Here is a 14620-nt window from a genome sequence, read left to right as displayed (position 1 = left end):
CGGGGGCACTGAGTAGAGAGGGTGGTGGCCCAAAGCCAGAGCCAGCCGCCTGGGCAAGGGCGCAGCGAGGGGGCAGCTGGGCGCAGCGAGGGGGCAGCTGCACACAGGTCGGGGCAGGGGGCACTGCCCAAGACACTCTGGAAGCGCTCGGATCTGAGCCCGACGGGTCGAGGAGACATCCAGGGTTTTTTAGCTGAGCTGATAGATTAGTTTAGGAAGATTGCTGTTTTTAAAAAGAAGAGCATTTTTTCCCCAGTTATAAATGCTTTTGAAAATTTGGAAAATACAGAAAAGTATGAAAATGAAAGTTAAAATGTTCCCATGACCCGTCACCGCTAGGCAGCTGTTGTCACCAGTTTGGTGTGGAAAGAGCATTCTCCGTCACACTGTTAGAGATTCATTGGATGAGCTGGTGCAGATATGTTCAGGTCACTTATTGCAAACTCAGGGTGATGAAGACTGATTCCAGGAAGTTTTCCAAGTTGATGCCAGCTAGAATTTGGGGGCTTAGTCCATGCGGGGCCTCACCTCCCCCATGCAGCGTTCTTCCCACAGCAGCTTGCTGTGTTCTGTTGAAACCCAGCCAGGGTCCAGGCCGTAGGGTGGAGGCCTAGTCAGTGAACTAAAAATATTAAAGCCGTGTCTAGATTGCGGTTTTTATTTCATTTGTAACAAAGATTATATCACGACTTATTAGAGGCATATGTTTTATCATGTAATTAAATCTTACCACCAAATGCTGCAGGATATGTTTTTGTGGAAGTCACTATTAAAAATAACACCTTCTGGTCAAGTCTCCTGAAATGTGTCACTGACTAAAGACATACAGAATAATGATTTTAAGGTGACTTTGTAAAATTAATGTGTTCTTGTTAGTATTTACAGAGTAGTATGGAATGCAAAATAATTTCTAGAAATATTTGTAGATACAGGATGTTAGATTTTCGGCAATCTCCATAATGATAGTTAAAAAGAAAAAAATTTTGTTAAACTTAAAAAAAATTAGCTTGAGACAAAGTTCAGAATTCTTAACTGTAATTAACAATTTATAGTAAGTTACGTAGCATAAAATTGACTTCAGTGATTATCTTAGAATTAACACCTTTGTTTTCCTTAAATGTTTTTTTGACTTTCAGATGATAAGGTTTTATTTTTTAGAAATTGCTTTTAGTAGGACCTGCCCTTACTGAAGCACCCTAGAGCAGTGGGAAGCACAGTTTGGAGTCAGGCCTGGGCTTAGGCTTTACGATGATCAGCTCTGACTTCTGTGAATTCGTGCGTCCCCCGCTGGGTCGCAGGGACGAGGAGCCTTTGGCACAGTTCCTGGCACATAGTAGGCAGGCAATAAATGCAGCTGTTGGTTCTGGAGTGAAAGCCTCTGTCACAGCATAAGCCATCGCATCTGAGTCTCAGCTTCATCACTTGGTGCAAGCATAGGAATTACGCCTTTTATGCTTGCCTCATTTTCTGTGTGCTTGGTAATTACGTTTTCCCCTGAGCTTATACGCCACTGTATTTTTGTCTTTTATTTTTAATTCATTTCATAATAAGCATTTATTTGTTATCCACTAATTCTTAAGGAATCCCTTGAATGTGATCTTTATGCTACTGTATTTAAACATTTAAAACAATGGCAGAGTTGGAAGATGGAGTGTGGTGTACTAGTTCGTTTTCCCTGTCATTTTGTTATGTAATGAAGTAATCCTTCACTCAGCCCCTAGAGTGTGGACAGAAGTATTTTTTAATTTATTTGGTGACAAGGCAAAAAAGGTGATGCTTATAAAACTTACGACAGGAGTAAAAGTTCCTGTAACAGCGCATAGCGGAAAGCCCATCTGTTTTTCCCACTAATGCGCTTGGGTTAGTTTCATTTACGAAGGAAGAAAGTAGATGAGCACAGTGGCTATGATGCAGGCGAGTCGCTGAGTGTTGTGAGAGCATGCTTTCTGGTTCCCGCCAGGTGTCGCCCGCGGACCGAAGCGCCCTGTGGGCGATGCTCACCTTCCACGGGGGCGGCTGCCAGCTGAACCTCAACAGGAAGTGCACGCACCTGGTCGTTCCCGAGCCAAAGGGGGTAAGCGACCCATGTACGTTCTCCTTTTAAGTGTCTTCTAAGCATTTCCAGTCATCGCATGCCTTCTTTGAACTTCTTTTAAATTAACTGGATTCTTTTTGCAAAAGCTGATGATGTGAGTTTATGTCACTTATAAAGCAGCTTTATTCCTCAAAGGATGGGAGATGATGAATTTTACTTTGAACCGGATGTGACTTTTAAACACAAAGAAACGGGTTTATTTCATGTTGAAGATTGGACAGGTTTCTGAATCTTTCGGTTTCCTTTCACGTCGACTAAAGCTTCAGTTTTGTGAAACTGCGTTCGTGCTCTTGACGGTGTTTGTAGGGGGCCACGCTGAGCGTGACCATGAACACGCGTTTGGAGCGGCTCTCAGCACGCCGTCCTTAACGACCTGGAAGGTTTGGGCGGTGTTCGTCTGCTCGAGCCCAGGGCTCTTCTCTAAGCACGGGTGGGGCCGTGGGGATTGGGGTTCCCGAGTGAGGTGCAGGTCAGCGGCGCGGCCCTGCAGGACGTGTTAGGGCTGCAGGCTGGCCTCCTGCCCGCCCCAGACCGAGTGCAGCAGGACCTGAGGTGGGGAGCCCGGGGCTCCTGCTGCACCCCCACGAAGTCCGAGCGCTGCGCTCAGTGCGTGGGAGGCGGGCATGTGGCCAGGTCTGGGGTGAAGGGCGTGGGAGCTGACAGAGCCCCCTGCCAGGAGGGCCCCTTTCCCTGGAACCCTGGAAGCAGGGCAGCCGTGGATGTGCACCGTTCATAGCGCTCATTCTCTGACAGGACAGTGAGCTGTGAGCTGCGAGTGTGCTTGTGGCTTAGGAAGCCGCGTAATCCAAGGAGAAGCTCTGAAAGTTCGGGGCGAACCTTCAAGTCTGCTTAAGTGAGAGTTGCGTCTCACATGACGGCTTAAGGGGTGAATGGCGTGCTTTCATTGAAGAGCATAGGTTTGTTTGTTTCTATCAGCTGGTTTATAGCTGAAAATAAATCCTTTGATTTTAGGTAGCTAGTTTAAGGGGAATGAAATATTCATAAGTTTTAAAACTATGAGAGAATACTTGTAAAGGGTCAGATTACAGTTGGAGGCACTGTATGAACCGAGTGGATTTGTCAGACCAGCTAAAAGTGAAAGTCACTCAGTCGCGTCCGACTCTTTGCGACCCCATGGACTATGCAGTCCATGGAATTCTCCAGGCCAGAATATTGGAGTGTGTAGCCTTTCCCTTCTCCAGGGGATCGTCTCAACCCAGTGACCAAACCCAGGTCTCCCACATTGCAGGTGGGATTCTTTACCAGCTGTGCCACAAGGAAAGCCCAGGAATACTGGAGTGGGTAGCCTATCCCGTCTCCAGGGTATCTTCCCAACCCAGGAATCGAACCGGGGTCTCTTGCATTGCAGGCGGATTCTTTACCAACTGAGCTAGCTGACTATACACAAAAATAAATGGCACGTTTAAAGTACTTTTTTTCATTTTTGATAAATTTATGGAGAAAATACATAAATGGCATGATGAAACTATGATTTCTGTATTCTTGAATTTTTAAAATGTTTTAAATTGAGAAGAATGGATGAATTTAATAACAGCCAAAAAACAGGGTATGTTGCTTGTATTTGGAGGAGGGAGCTGGTTTCCAGGTGTACATGCTTGTATCTCCTTTGAAGGCTGAAGGTGGAGCTGGGGAGGGTCCTTGGGTCCTCCAGCCTGCCCCTAGCTCTGGCGTGCAGCCGGAAGTGGGTGTAGTTTAGGGCCCCAAGTACGTGTTTTCCAGAGAATGGCTGTTAGCCGAGACTTTAGCACAGGTGGGTCGGACTCTGTCGGTTCACCGAGCCACATTTACAGGTTGGTTCACTTAAAGCTGCTTTATCCCATTGCTCTGGCGTAGGGTTTCCTCCGTCTCTCTTCCCTCGGGTGTGCCTTCTGGTCTGCCCTGTGTCCTAGGAGCGTCCGCCTGCCGGGGGCCCCCACTCACTGCCCACAGACCCCGCTGGGCCCTCTTGCCCGGGGCCCACACGGCTTAGCGCTGGTTCCCTCGTAGTCCCGTCGCCTGTTTGACCTCTGTGTGGAGCTCGTTGGGAAGCCTCGTGGGGTCAGAATCATTGCGACTTTGTGTCTTCAGTGGGACGAGCTTGCTGCATGCTGGTGTCTCATGGGGCGGTGTCCTCACGGCCTGTGACTACCTGTGGTCCCAGGGGCTCCGTCCACCGCGACACGGCTGCGAGTGGCTCTCAGTGACGGAGACCGCGGACCACGCTGGACGGCAGACACGCCTGAGCGTCTCATGGGAGTCCTAGCGCTGCCTGTTGTCTGAAGTTGCGTTTGTAAACGAGAATTGAAGCACAGTCTTCTCAGACTGCTGTTGGCACATGCGAGGGCATCCTGTGACCCCGATACGTGGCTCTTCTCGTCTCCTGTCTGAAATGGTCTGAGTGGTTCCTGTGGGTGAAGTGGCCACAACAGGAGCTGACTCTTTTCTTACTGAAGTTCTTGCTTTGAGTCCGTAATTCTAGGAAATCTGGTAAACCCCGCGGCTTTGTTTCTGTGTGTGTCTGTGCTTCATCCACAGGAGAAATACGAGTGTGCTTTGAAGAGAGCGAGTATTAAGATCGTGACCCCCGACTGGGTCCTGGATTGCATCTCCGAGAAGACCAGGAAGGACGAAGCCCTTTATCACCCCCGTCTCATCGTCTACGAGGAGGAGGAGGAGGAGGAGGCGGGGGTGGGCAATGAGGAGCCGGACTCCCCGAACGAGGGCAGCACGGACGGGAAGTCCAGCCCGGCCAGCTCTCAGGAGGGCTCTCCCTCCGGCGAGACGCCGTTCTCACCCAAGTCGAGCGCTGAGAAGTCCAAAGGGGAGCTGATGTTTGACGACTCCTCAGACTCCTCGCCCGAGAAGCAAGAGAGGAACTTAAACTGGACCCCGGCGGAGGTCCCCCAGCTGGCGGCGGCAAAGCGCCGGCTGCCCCCCGGCAAGGAGCCCGGGCTGATTAACCTGTGTGCCAACGTGCCGCCCGTCCCCGGGGGCATCCTGCCGCCTGAGGTCCGCGGGAGCTTGCTGGCGCCGGGACAGAGCCTACAGGGCCCTGAGAGGCCCGAGGTGATGGCCGCCTGGAGCCCGGCCATGCGGACGCTGAGGAACATCACGAACAATGCTGACATCCAGCAGATCAGCCGCCCCTCCAACGTGGCGCACGTAAGTCCTCTTCTGGAGACAGAAATGTGAATGTCCGATTTCAGTCTTTTTTAAATATCCAGTTATTCCCTGCTTCTTCAGAACAGTTCGCCTACAGGCGGTGTTTCTCTGCCCGAGGGCGTGTTCTGCAGCCTCTGTGTCGCTGCACACGCGTGTTCAGTGTCGCAGACTCCCGACGAGAGCGGGGACAGGCCCTGACCCTGCCGAGCGGCACACACCCAGCAGCCAGGCTGCCCCGGATGGTGACGGCAGAGGGAAGCCCGAGGCGCCAGCTGTGCCTTGGCGTTTGCGACAAGCTGTGGGTTGATAGAGGGCAGGCACGGTTCGCGCATTCATTGCAGGAGCCTCAGCTAATTTACAGTTTGGTGATGGGAGCCTGCTGTACAGAATGGACCTGAAACACTCCAGTGGCTGCTTTTCCATTCAGGACAAAAAGGAGGCAGTTGAGGTGTGTGTGTGTCTCTGAGTGTGTGTGTGTGGGTCCCTGTGTGTGTGTGTTTGAGTCCCTGTGTGTGTGTGGGTCCCTGGGTGTGTGTGTTTGAGTCCCTGTGTGTGTGTGTTTGAGTCCCTGTGTGTGTGTGTGGGCCCTCTGTGTGTGTGTGGGTCCCTGGGTGTGTGTGTTTGAGTCCCTGTGTGTATGTGTGGACCCTCTGTGTGTGTGTGGGTCCCTGGGTGTTTGTGTTTGAGTCCCTGTGTGTGTGTGTGTGGGCCCTCTGTGTGTGTGTGGGTCCCTGGGTGTGTGTGTGGGTCGCAGGGTGTGTGTGTCTGGGTCGCTGTGTGTGTGTCCCCCTCTGTGTGTGGGCGGGGGGTCGGGCACTGGAGACAAGGTGGTGAGTGAGGACGAGGAGCCCAGCCCCCTCTCAGGTGCAGAAGGTGCAGACAGGTCTGAGCAGAAGGGCTCCCCACGGCTTGGGTGTCTGGACGGTGGTGACGGGTCATGTACCAGCCACCGGGGGAGAAGGCTCCTTAGGTCGGGCACTTAACCCCAGGCGGCCCTGGCAGAGCTGAAGGCGAGTTCCAAGTAGGGGGCAGCCCTCAGGCCCTGAGCAGACTGGCTCGGCCGTGTCCTGAGGACTGGAGGGGCATGGGAGGCGGGGCCTCAGCTTCCGTGGTGGGGAGGCCGTGGGGGGATAGTTTGAGAGTCCTGTTGGTTAAAAGTGTGTAAGAAGTGTCCCTCCCTGCCTCTCTGTCTCGTGGTAAACAGTGACCAGTTGATAGTACCTGGTTCTTGAGACGCTGGAGGGGTGGCCCCTGGGGCGGGGGGGCACACGGGGTCAGGGACTTGGGGGATGAGTGTCCCGACTTGGATGCAAGGTTCCGGACATGTGCTGGAGCTGGTTAGGAGCCAGGGTGAGGGGGCACCCTGCCTTGGGGTGTTGGCAGAGTGCGCGTGGTGGGGTCTGGCCCACAGTGAGGGCTGGGGGCTGGGGCCGGCACCCACAGCCCGCAGGGAAAGCCGGAGCGGGCAGAGCTGGAGCGTTCGGATAGGCCTCGGAGGGGAAGGCAGAGGGCGAGGTCGCGCACTGCAGCTGGTGGGCCATGGTCTGCCGAGGTGTCTGGTGTGCTCTAGAAGAGCACCTGCACGTCGAGTGCTGGCCCCGGCTGTGAGTGGCGAGTGGCGGGGGGATTGAGGAGGTGGTCAGAGAGCAGCAGGGCCAGGCCTGGCCAGGCAGTGCCACCGAGACTGGAGCCTGGGAAAGAGTGGGCACCCCTGTGAGCAGCGGCCCCGTGTCAGCACCCAGCCCTGTAGGGGCTGCGGGGAGGCTGGGGTGTGGATGCCGGGCCAGAGGCTGAGAAGGGGAGGAAGTCAGAAATCGGGGTGGGGGACGCTGGGGGAGCCTCCGGGGGACCTGCCCTGTGGGCTGGCAGACAGCTCCCTGGGCTCTGTTCCCTGGGGCTGCCTGGGGGGTGGTGGTGGGGATGCCAGCCGCCTCCTCCTCAGCCGTGGAGACGGGGCGGGTGTGCCTGGTGCCCACTCGCCAGCCGTGCACAGGGCCCTGCTCGTCAGTGGCGGCGTTTCCCGTGGCTGGTGTGTCTTTTGAGTACAGGGGGCTGACTTCAATCCCAAGTTCCCTGTATGTGGGAATCTGTCTCCTTGGGCCTGGAAACGTGCTGTCCATGGCGGGGCACACGTCTGCCTTCCCGCCAGTCGTCCTGCGGGTGCGACCTCCAGGGAGACAGCCTCGCTCCGCCCGCGGTGTGGGCGGGGTGGGGTCCGGCCTCACTAGGAGAGGGTTGCGATACTGAACTTCGGAGACCTTCGTGGAGCTCTTCAGCAGTGTCGGGACATTGGGACATTTCACTGCTAGATGTGGAGAAAAGGAGTCTTTGAAAGTTAGAAATAGAAGATGAAGTTTAAAATTAGATCAGGAGGTTGGGGAAACATAGCAGCCCTGAGACTCCTGCTGAAATTGCGAATTTGTGGCAGTTAGGAGCTGCGCGGCGTGTATGTCAAGTGTGGTGCTCAGCGTCAGGGGGCTCAAGTGAGGACTGTGATAGCACAGAGGGAGGCCCAGACTTGACGCCCCTGAAAACTAGTTTGCAGTGTGGCACATCGCGTGCTCGCGCAGGGTCTTCAAGGCTCAGGCGGTTTCCAGCCAGAGGCAGATCAGAAAGCTGGACACAGCGGCTGATGGCGGTGGAGGCTGCTCTCGGGGCCTCTCGGAGGCTGGCAGGCAGGTTTGGGCCCTGCAGGCAGGCGCCCACCTCAGCCCGGCGGGGCCCTAGCCTGCCTCCCTGCCTGCCCAGGTGCCCCGTGTGACGGCCGGGCCTCCCCCAGCCTCCTCGGATGTGGTGTGTGGCCGGCCCCCTGCCACCCTCGGGATCCCCCTTGGTTCCCCCTGCTGCTGATGGCAGACAGGCAGGCTCTATCAGGTTTACCCAGGCTGGGGCTCCTGAGGGAGGAAAAGTAATGCATGTACACAGCTTTATATTCTAACAGTGGTGGTGGTTTAGTCACTAAGTCGTGTCCGACTTTTGCGGCCCCGTGAACAGAAGAGCGTGGCAGGCTACAGTCCTTGGGATGCTCCAGGCAAGAATACCCGAGTGGGTAGCCTGTCCCTTCCTCCAGGGGATCTTCCTGACCCAGGAATTGAGCCCGGGTCTCGTGCGTTGCAGGCGGATTCTTTACTAACTGTGCTACAAGGGAAGCCCCTTCTAACGGTACCCAAGGCTATAACGTGGTAATGACCTCCCTGAAGACGCCCCGTCCCCCAGGTCCGGGACAGCGTGTGTCCTCTGTGCGGGCTCCTGGCCCCCTCCCACTCCCGCCTGCTTCTCTGGCGGGTCAGCCTCCCACATGCTGTTCCCTGCTCAGCTGGGTCTGTGGTGGGCTTCATTTCTGCCCCACTTGACTGGGGATTTTTTAATACTTGCATAGAGAAAAGAGTTATCCTGTTAACGTAAAAATGTATTTAAATCTGCTTTTTTTGCTCAGAGCTCAAGTGCGAAGTTTTCAGAGTGCCCAGAGTCTCCTCTTACCTGTAGGGTGATTCCTAAGACAGATGTACTCAAATTCTTGAGTTTAACTTATTTCAGTTTTAATTTGTTTCATCACTGAATCCAAGGCCTGTTACTCTTGCAGATTATATAACGTTTATGTTTTGGAGTCTGTTTAAGTGAAAGACGCATGTTAAAAACATGTTTGAGCTCTTTGTTCATCTCTGGTTTACGTGGAAGCTGAGTTTCCCGAGTTCTATTTAAACGACGGGGCACAGAATAGGGTTAGTTGTGCTGGTTGACTTTTCAGTTCAGTTCAGCTGCTCGATCTGTCCGACCCTTTGCAACCCCATGGTCTGCAGAGTGCCAGGCTTCCCTGTCCATCACCTACTCCTGGAGCTTGCTTAAATTAATGTCCACTGAGTTCGTAATGCTACCTAACCATCTCATCCTCTGTTTCCCCTTCTCCTTTTGCCCTCAATCTTTCCCAGCATCAAGGTGTTTTCCAACGAGTCAGTTCTTCAATCAGGTGGCCGAAGTATTGGAGCTTCAGCATCAGTCCTTCCAATGAATATTCAGGACTGATTTCCTTTAGGATGGACTGGTTGGATCTCCTTGCAGTCCAAGAGTCTTCTCCAACACCCCAGTCCAAAATCAACAATTTTTTGGCCCTCAGCTTTCTTTATAGTCCAACTTTCACAAACATACATGATTACTGGAAAAACCATAGCTTTGACTATACGGACCTTTGTTGGTGAAGTAGTTTCTCAGCTTTTTAATATGCTGTCTAGGCTTGTTGTAGCTTTTCTTCCAAGGAGCAAGCGTCTTTTAATTTCATGGCTCCATTCACCATCTGCAATGATTTTGGAGCACCCCAAAATAGTCTGTCAATGTTTTCACTCTTTCCCCATCTATCTGCCATGAAGTGATGGGACCAGATGCCATGATCTTTGTTTTCTGAATGTTGAGCTTCAAGCCAACTTTTCACTCTCCTCTTTCACTTTCATCAAGAGGCTCTTCAGTTCCTCTTCACTTTCTGCCGTAAGGGTGGTGTCATCTGCATATCTGAGGTTATTGATATTCTCAGCAATCTTGATTCCAGCTTGTGCTTGCTCCAGCCCAGCGTTCCTCATGATGTACTCTGCAAATAAGTTAAATAAGCAGGGTGACAGTATACAGCCTTGATGTACTCCTTTTCCTATTTGGAACCAGTCTGTTGTTCCATGTCCAGTTCTAACTGTTGCTTCTTGACCTGCGTACAGATTTCCCAGGAGGCAGGTCAGGTGGTCTGGTATTCCCATCTCTTTCAGAATTTTCCGGTTTGTTGTGATCCACACAGTCAAAGGCTTTGGCATAGTCAACAAAGCAGAAGTAGATGTTTTTCTGGAATTCTCTTGCTTTTTCTATGATCCAGCGGATGTTGGCAGTGTGATGCCTGGTTTTCTGCCTTCAGCTTGAACATCTGGAAGTTCTCAGTTCATGTACTGTTGAAGCCTGGCTTGGAGAATTTTGAGCACTGTTTTGCTAGCGTGTGGGATGCGTGCAAGTGTGTGGTGGTTTGAACATTCTTTGGCATTGCCTTTTAGTGAAATCTGATTGTTACTGTTTACCTTGACCATAGGAAGGTGGCTTCCAATTTTTTTGAGCATGTAGGGAAAATTCATCATAAGACAGGTTTCTTTTGTTATGTCCAGCGCTGTGCAGGGTAGTGAAATAGCATGGGATGTGACGCTCTGCGAGGTGACGTCCCTGGTTCCTGAAGTTTGTTGGTTGTTTGTCGAGTGCTTGGCCGACGCCTGTCCCAAGCGGGGGGTGAGCTCTGGGGACGCCGTGGCCGGCGGGGGCTTCAGCCTGAGGCCTTCTGTCCAGTGTGTGTGCAGGGCCCCATGTCACCCTGAGGACAGGGAATGAACAGCTGTGCATGGGCCTCTGGTCTGGGGAGGGCCACCCCCTTGCACACATCTGGGGCTGGGTCTCTCCTGTCCCCTGCGTGTGTGGCAGAGCGGTGTGGCCGCAGATGGGGCGGGCTGGCAGCTGCCGTCCGGGGCTGCAGTGGCCCGTGCCTTCATGCGGGTGGGGTCTTGGCATCCTCTGGACCCTTTGTTTGTTGGGAAACGGCAGCTGTGGGAGGGAGGCTTGGTCAGGCTGTGTGGCCCGGAGGAGGTGGGGGGTGGCGGGGGTGTTGTGCTCACAGCAGGACTGTGGGGTCAGTGGGGTCAGAACAGCCCCCCACCAGCACCCCCTGTCCTTCTGCTCTGGAGCGAGTCACTCCAGGGAGTGTATCTGCCCACGTCCGTTCCATGGCCTCTTCCGTTTTACTTACTCCGTTCTGCGTTTTGGTGGAGAGGTCTCAAGTGCGAGCGTGTCTGCCTCCCTGAGCTGGCGGTGTGTATGCACGGGGGAGACACGGGTGAGTTTGAAGCCTCCCACTGGTGAGGGTTAGCCCATGGCGTGTCGGGTGTGTGCTCTGCTCTCTGAGAGGCCTGTGAGGCGAGGGCAGCAGCTGTTGATGCGCCCTTGCCTGATCTCTGCTTCCAGATCCTGCAGTCCCTCTCGGCGCCGACAAAGACGCTGGAGCAGCAGGTGAACCACAGCCAGCAGGGCCCCGCGAGCGCAGTGCTGCTCGGCCAGGTGAAGGTGGCCCCGGAGCCGGCCCCGGCGCCACAGCCCCTCCTGCACTTGCAGCCGCAGCAGCTCCTGCAGCTCCAGCAGCAGCATCTGGCGCAGCAGCCCTACCCCCCACCCCCACCGCACCCGTTCCCGCCGCCGCCGGCCCACGCGCACCAGTTCCCCCAGCAGCCCCTGCAGCGGCCCCAGCTCGCCCACCTGCAGCAGCAGCACCTCCAGCACCTCCAGCGCCTGCAGCACCTGCAGCCGCCCGGCCCGCCGCCCCAGGCCCTGCAGCCCCCGCCGCCCCAGGCGCAGGCGCAGCCCCCACTGTTCGGACATGACCCGGCGCTGGAGAGTTAGTAACGTGCATCCTTCTTTCCCTCTCCCGAAACCCTGTGCCTGCTCTGAGAGCGTTTGAGGGCAGGCCGAGGATGTGCGTCAGAGAAACACGTAGAAAATGGGGACCGTAGTTCGGAATCGGTAGGGTTCTCGGGTGGGTTGGGCCTTCGTCCCTACCCTGAAGCGAACACCGGTGTCCTTGGGACTGCGGGCTGCTGCAAGGACCGCTAGGAACACTCCGCCCCCAGACTGGTGGTTCCCGGTTTTGAATCGTGTGTGACAGGCGATCGAGTAGCTAGCTCCATTTGTAGCAGCTTTTTTGTAGGACCTTTTGCAGAGGTCCTCTACTCGTGGAGACATCATGGGCAAGCGTGACTAACTTCATAAATTCACACTGAACTCTGCAAAACGAGCTTTCTCATGTTCCCTGCACACATTCAGAGTGCGGGCTCTGATTCATTTTCTTTGTATGATTCTGTTCTAGTCCCAGAAGAAGGCTTCTTACTGGGATGTGTGTTTGCAATCGCGGATTATCCAGAGCAGATGTCTGACAAGCAGCTGTTGGCCACCTGGAAAAGGGTGAGGTCACTGAGATACACACACACACACATACATGTGTACTTACACCTATACTCACACTGGGTTGGCCAAGAAGCTCGTTTGTTTTTTCTGTAAGACGGCTCTGATAGCGCTTAACTGACTTTAACTTCATGCAAAACAATTTTGTTAGATTGTTCTGTGACAGCTGTCTTATTAGCTTGCATTCTTTTAAAAAGTTATCAAAATTGGTGAATTTCTGTGTAGTCATTTTAATATTGAAGATGAAAGAAAGGAATATTTTTGGTATATTATGCTTAATTATTTCAAGAAAGGTGAAAACACAGCTGAAAAGGAATAAAACAGAGCTTTGTACAGCGTATGGAGAAGGCGTTGCGACGGGTCAAACGTGCCAGAAGTGGTTTGCAGTTTCCTGCTGGAGGCTTCTTGCTGGACGGTGCCCCATGGCTGGGTAGACCAGTTGAAGCTGATAGTGACCAAATGGAGATGTTAGCTGAGAACAGTCAGTGTTACATCACGTGTGAGGCAGCCGACATCCTTGGAACATCCAGATCCAGCACTGAGAATGAGGTGCTCCAGTTTGCCTGTGTTCATTACTCTGATGTTTGGGTTCCACACAAGTGAAGCGAGAGAAGCTTTCTTGACCTTTGTTCCACATGCAGTTCTCTACTGAAACATAACAACGTTTTGTTTTTAAAACAAATTGTCATCAGCGATGAAAAGATACTGATCACAGAATAATGAACAGAATATTTGAAATATTTGAAATAATGAACAGAAGAGATTTGGGGGCAAGTGAGAAGGTGATGTGTACATGGAGGGGATGGAAGGGAGTGCTCTGTGGCTCCATCTGGAAGACCGCACGGTTAATTCCAGCAAGTGCTCCTCGCAGTTAGACCAACTGAAAGCAGCACTATACGAAGAGCACCCGGAATTAGTCAATAGAAAACTCACCCTCTTCCATCAAGATGACTCAGGCCACACGTTTCTTTGACGTGTGATGACCAGGCAAAAACTATGAGAGCTTGTCTGGGAAGTTCCGATTCATCCACCATATTCACCAAACATGGCACCTTCGAATTTCCATTTATTTCGGTCTTTACAAAATTCTCTTATTGGAAGAAAATTTTAATTCCCTAGAAGACTGTGTAAAAGGCACCTGAAACAGTTCTTTGCTCAAAATGATAGAAAGTCCTGGGAACATGGAATTATGAAGCTGCCTGAAAGACGGCAGAAGGTAGTGAACACAACAGTGAACACGTCCGGTCAAGTTCTTGGGGCGCGTTCAAAATGCGTCTTTTAGTTAAGAATCAAAGGAGCTTTTTGGCCAACCCAGGAAGTTCCCACCCTTCCGGTAACAGCGTTCCCCTCAGTGCCACACGGCCGTGCAGCTGCTGCAGTTGGGATAAGGACGGTATGAAAAAATTCAGAAATTCAGAAACTGAGTTTAACTTCATGTTGCTTTGCTTTCTTTTTTAACTCTTTAGAATAAAGTTTCTTAAAGGCAGCGCTTCTGGCCCCAGGGACCAGTTGGCGCTGTCTGGAACTTTTCTTGCTGTCCCAGCGGGGGATGTGCTCTTGGCACCTGGGTTGGGGGTTGGGGTGCAGCCGGCCCCCTGAGACATGGGAGGCCCCACAGTGCAGAGCAACTGGTTCATCTAAAACGTCCGCAGGCCCTGTGTTAGAGAGACAGCATCCCACTCTTCCTCTGGAAGTTCAGATGAAACAGGGCTTAGGGTTCATCGTTGCTGTGTAGCGCTGGGTGGGGAAGCCCATGAATATGACTGATGGTTGGTTCACACTTTGGGAAACATACTGTGTGCATCGTGGTGGGTCTCGTGACCTGCCCCGTTGGAGCTCACAGGCCCTCTCCCCCGGCGCGAGAGCTGGCTGACTGTGGGTCTCGTGTGTGCAGATCATCCAGGCGCACGGAGGAGCCGTGGACCCCACACTCTCGAGCCGCTGCACCCACCTGCTCTGTGAGAGTCAGGTCAGCGGGCTGTTCGCACAGGTGAGGGCTCGGCTCTGCTGGGACCGGGGGGCTCTGAGCGACACTGGGACGGTCATGTTTGGAAAGGACTTTCTCCCACCTCTGAAGACAGGAAACCGCTTCTTGCTCATTTCCATCCGCCTTTGGCATGTGGACACCTCTGTGGCCCCTGGCTTCTCTGCTCGTGAGGACCAGGGAGGAAAGGCAGGTTCCCAGTGAGGAGAGGTGGACACCGTCTGCCCTGGCAGGGCCACCCGGCGGCAGCTCCCCATCCTGCGGTTAACTTCAGGGGCAGTTAGGTTTTCGTAACTCGCTGTGTTCTCACGGGGGAATTCTAATTCTGATGAGCGGGAGTGTCATCTTCCGTGACTGAATTTATTTCCTGGACTGTCAGCTTTCCTCCCCGCAGCTGGTGCTTGGTCCTGTGT

The 14620-nt window shown here is 53.3% G+C and overlaps 1 protein-coding gene across 1 annotated transcript in view; it reads left to right on the top strand.

Annotated features, from left to right (window-relative positions):
- PAXIP1 (PAX interacting protein 1) overlaps window positions 1–14620 on the top strand; it is a 41002-nt gene that overhangs the window by 12383 nt on the left and 13999 nt on the right. Inside the window, exons 5-9 of the mRNA XM_088832009.1 lie at window positions 1961–2074; window positions 4631–5257; window positions 11234–11660; window positions 12129–12223; window positions 14118–14213. Coding sequence (XP_088688135.1) covers window positions 1961–2074; window positions 4631–5257; window positions 11234–11660; window positions 12129–12223; window positions 14118–14213 — 1359 coding nt within the window. The remainder of the gene's footprint in view (window positions 1–1960; window positions 2075–4630; window positions 5258–11233; window positions 11661–12128; window positions 12224–14117; window positions 14214–14620) is intronic.

The sequence above is a fragment of the Moschus berezovskii genome, chromosome 3, assembly GCF_049115385.1.
Source record: "Moschus berezovskii isolate FMDL1 chromosome 3, NW_MosBer_1.0, whole genome shotgun sequence".
Taxonomy (NCBI): domain Eukaryota; kingdom Metazoa; phylum Chordata; class Mammalia; order Artiodactyla; family Moschidae; genus Moschus; species Moschus berezovskii.
Note: the sequence above shows the minus strand (reverse complement) of the source record. Positions and strands in the feature narration are given on the sequence as shown.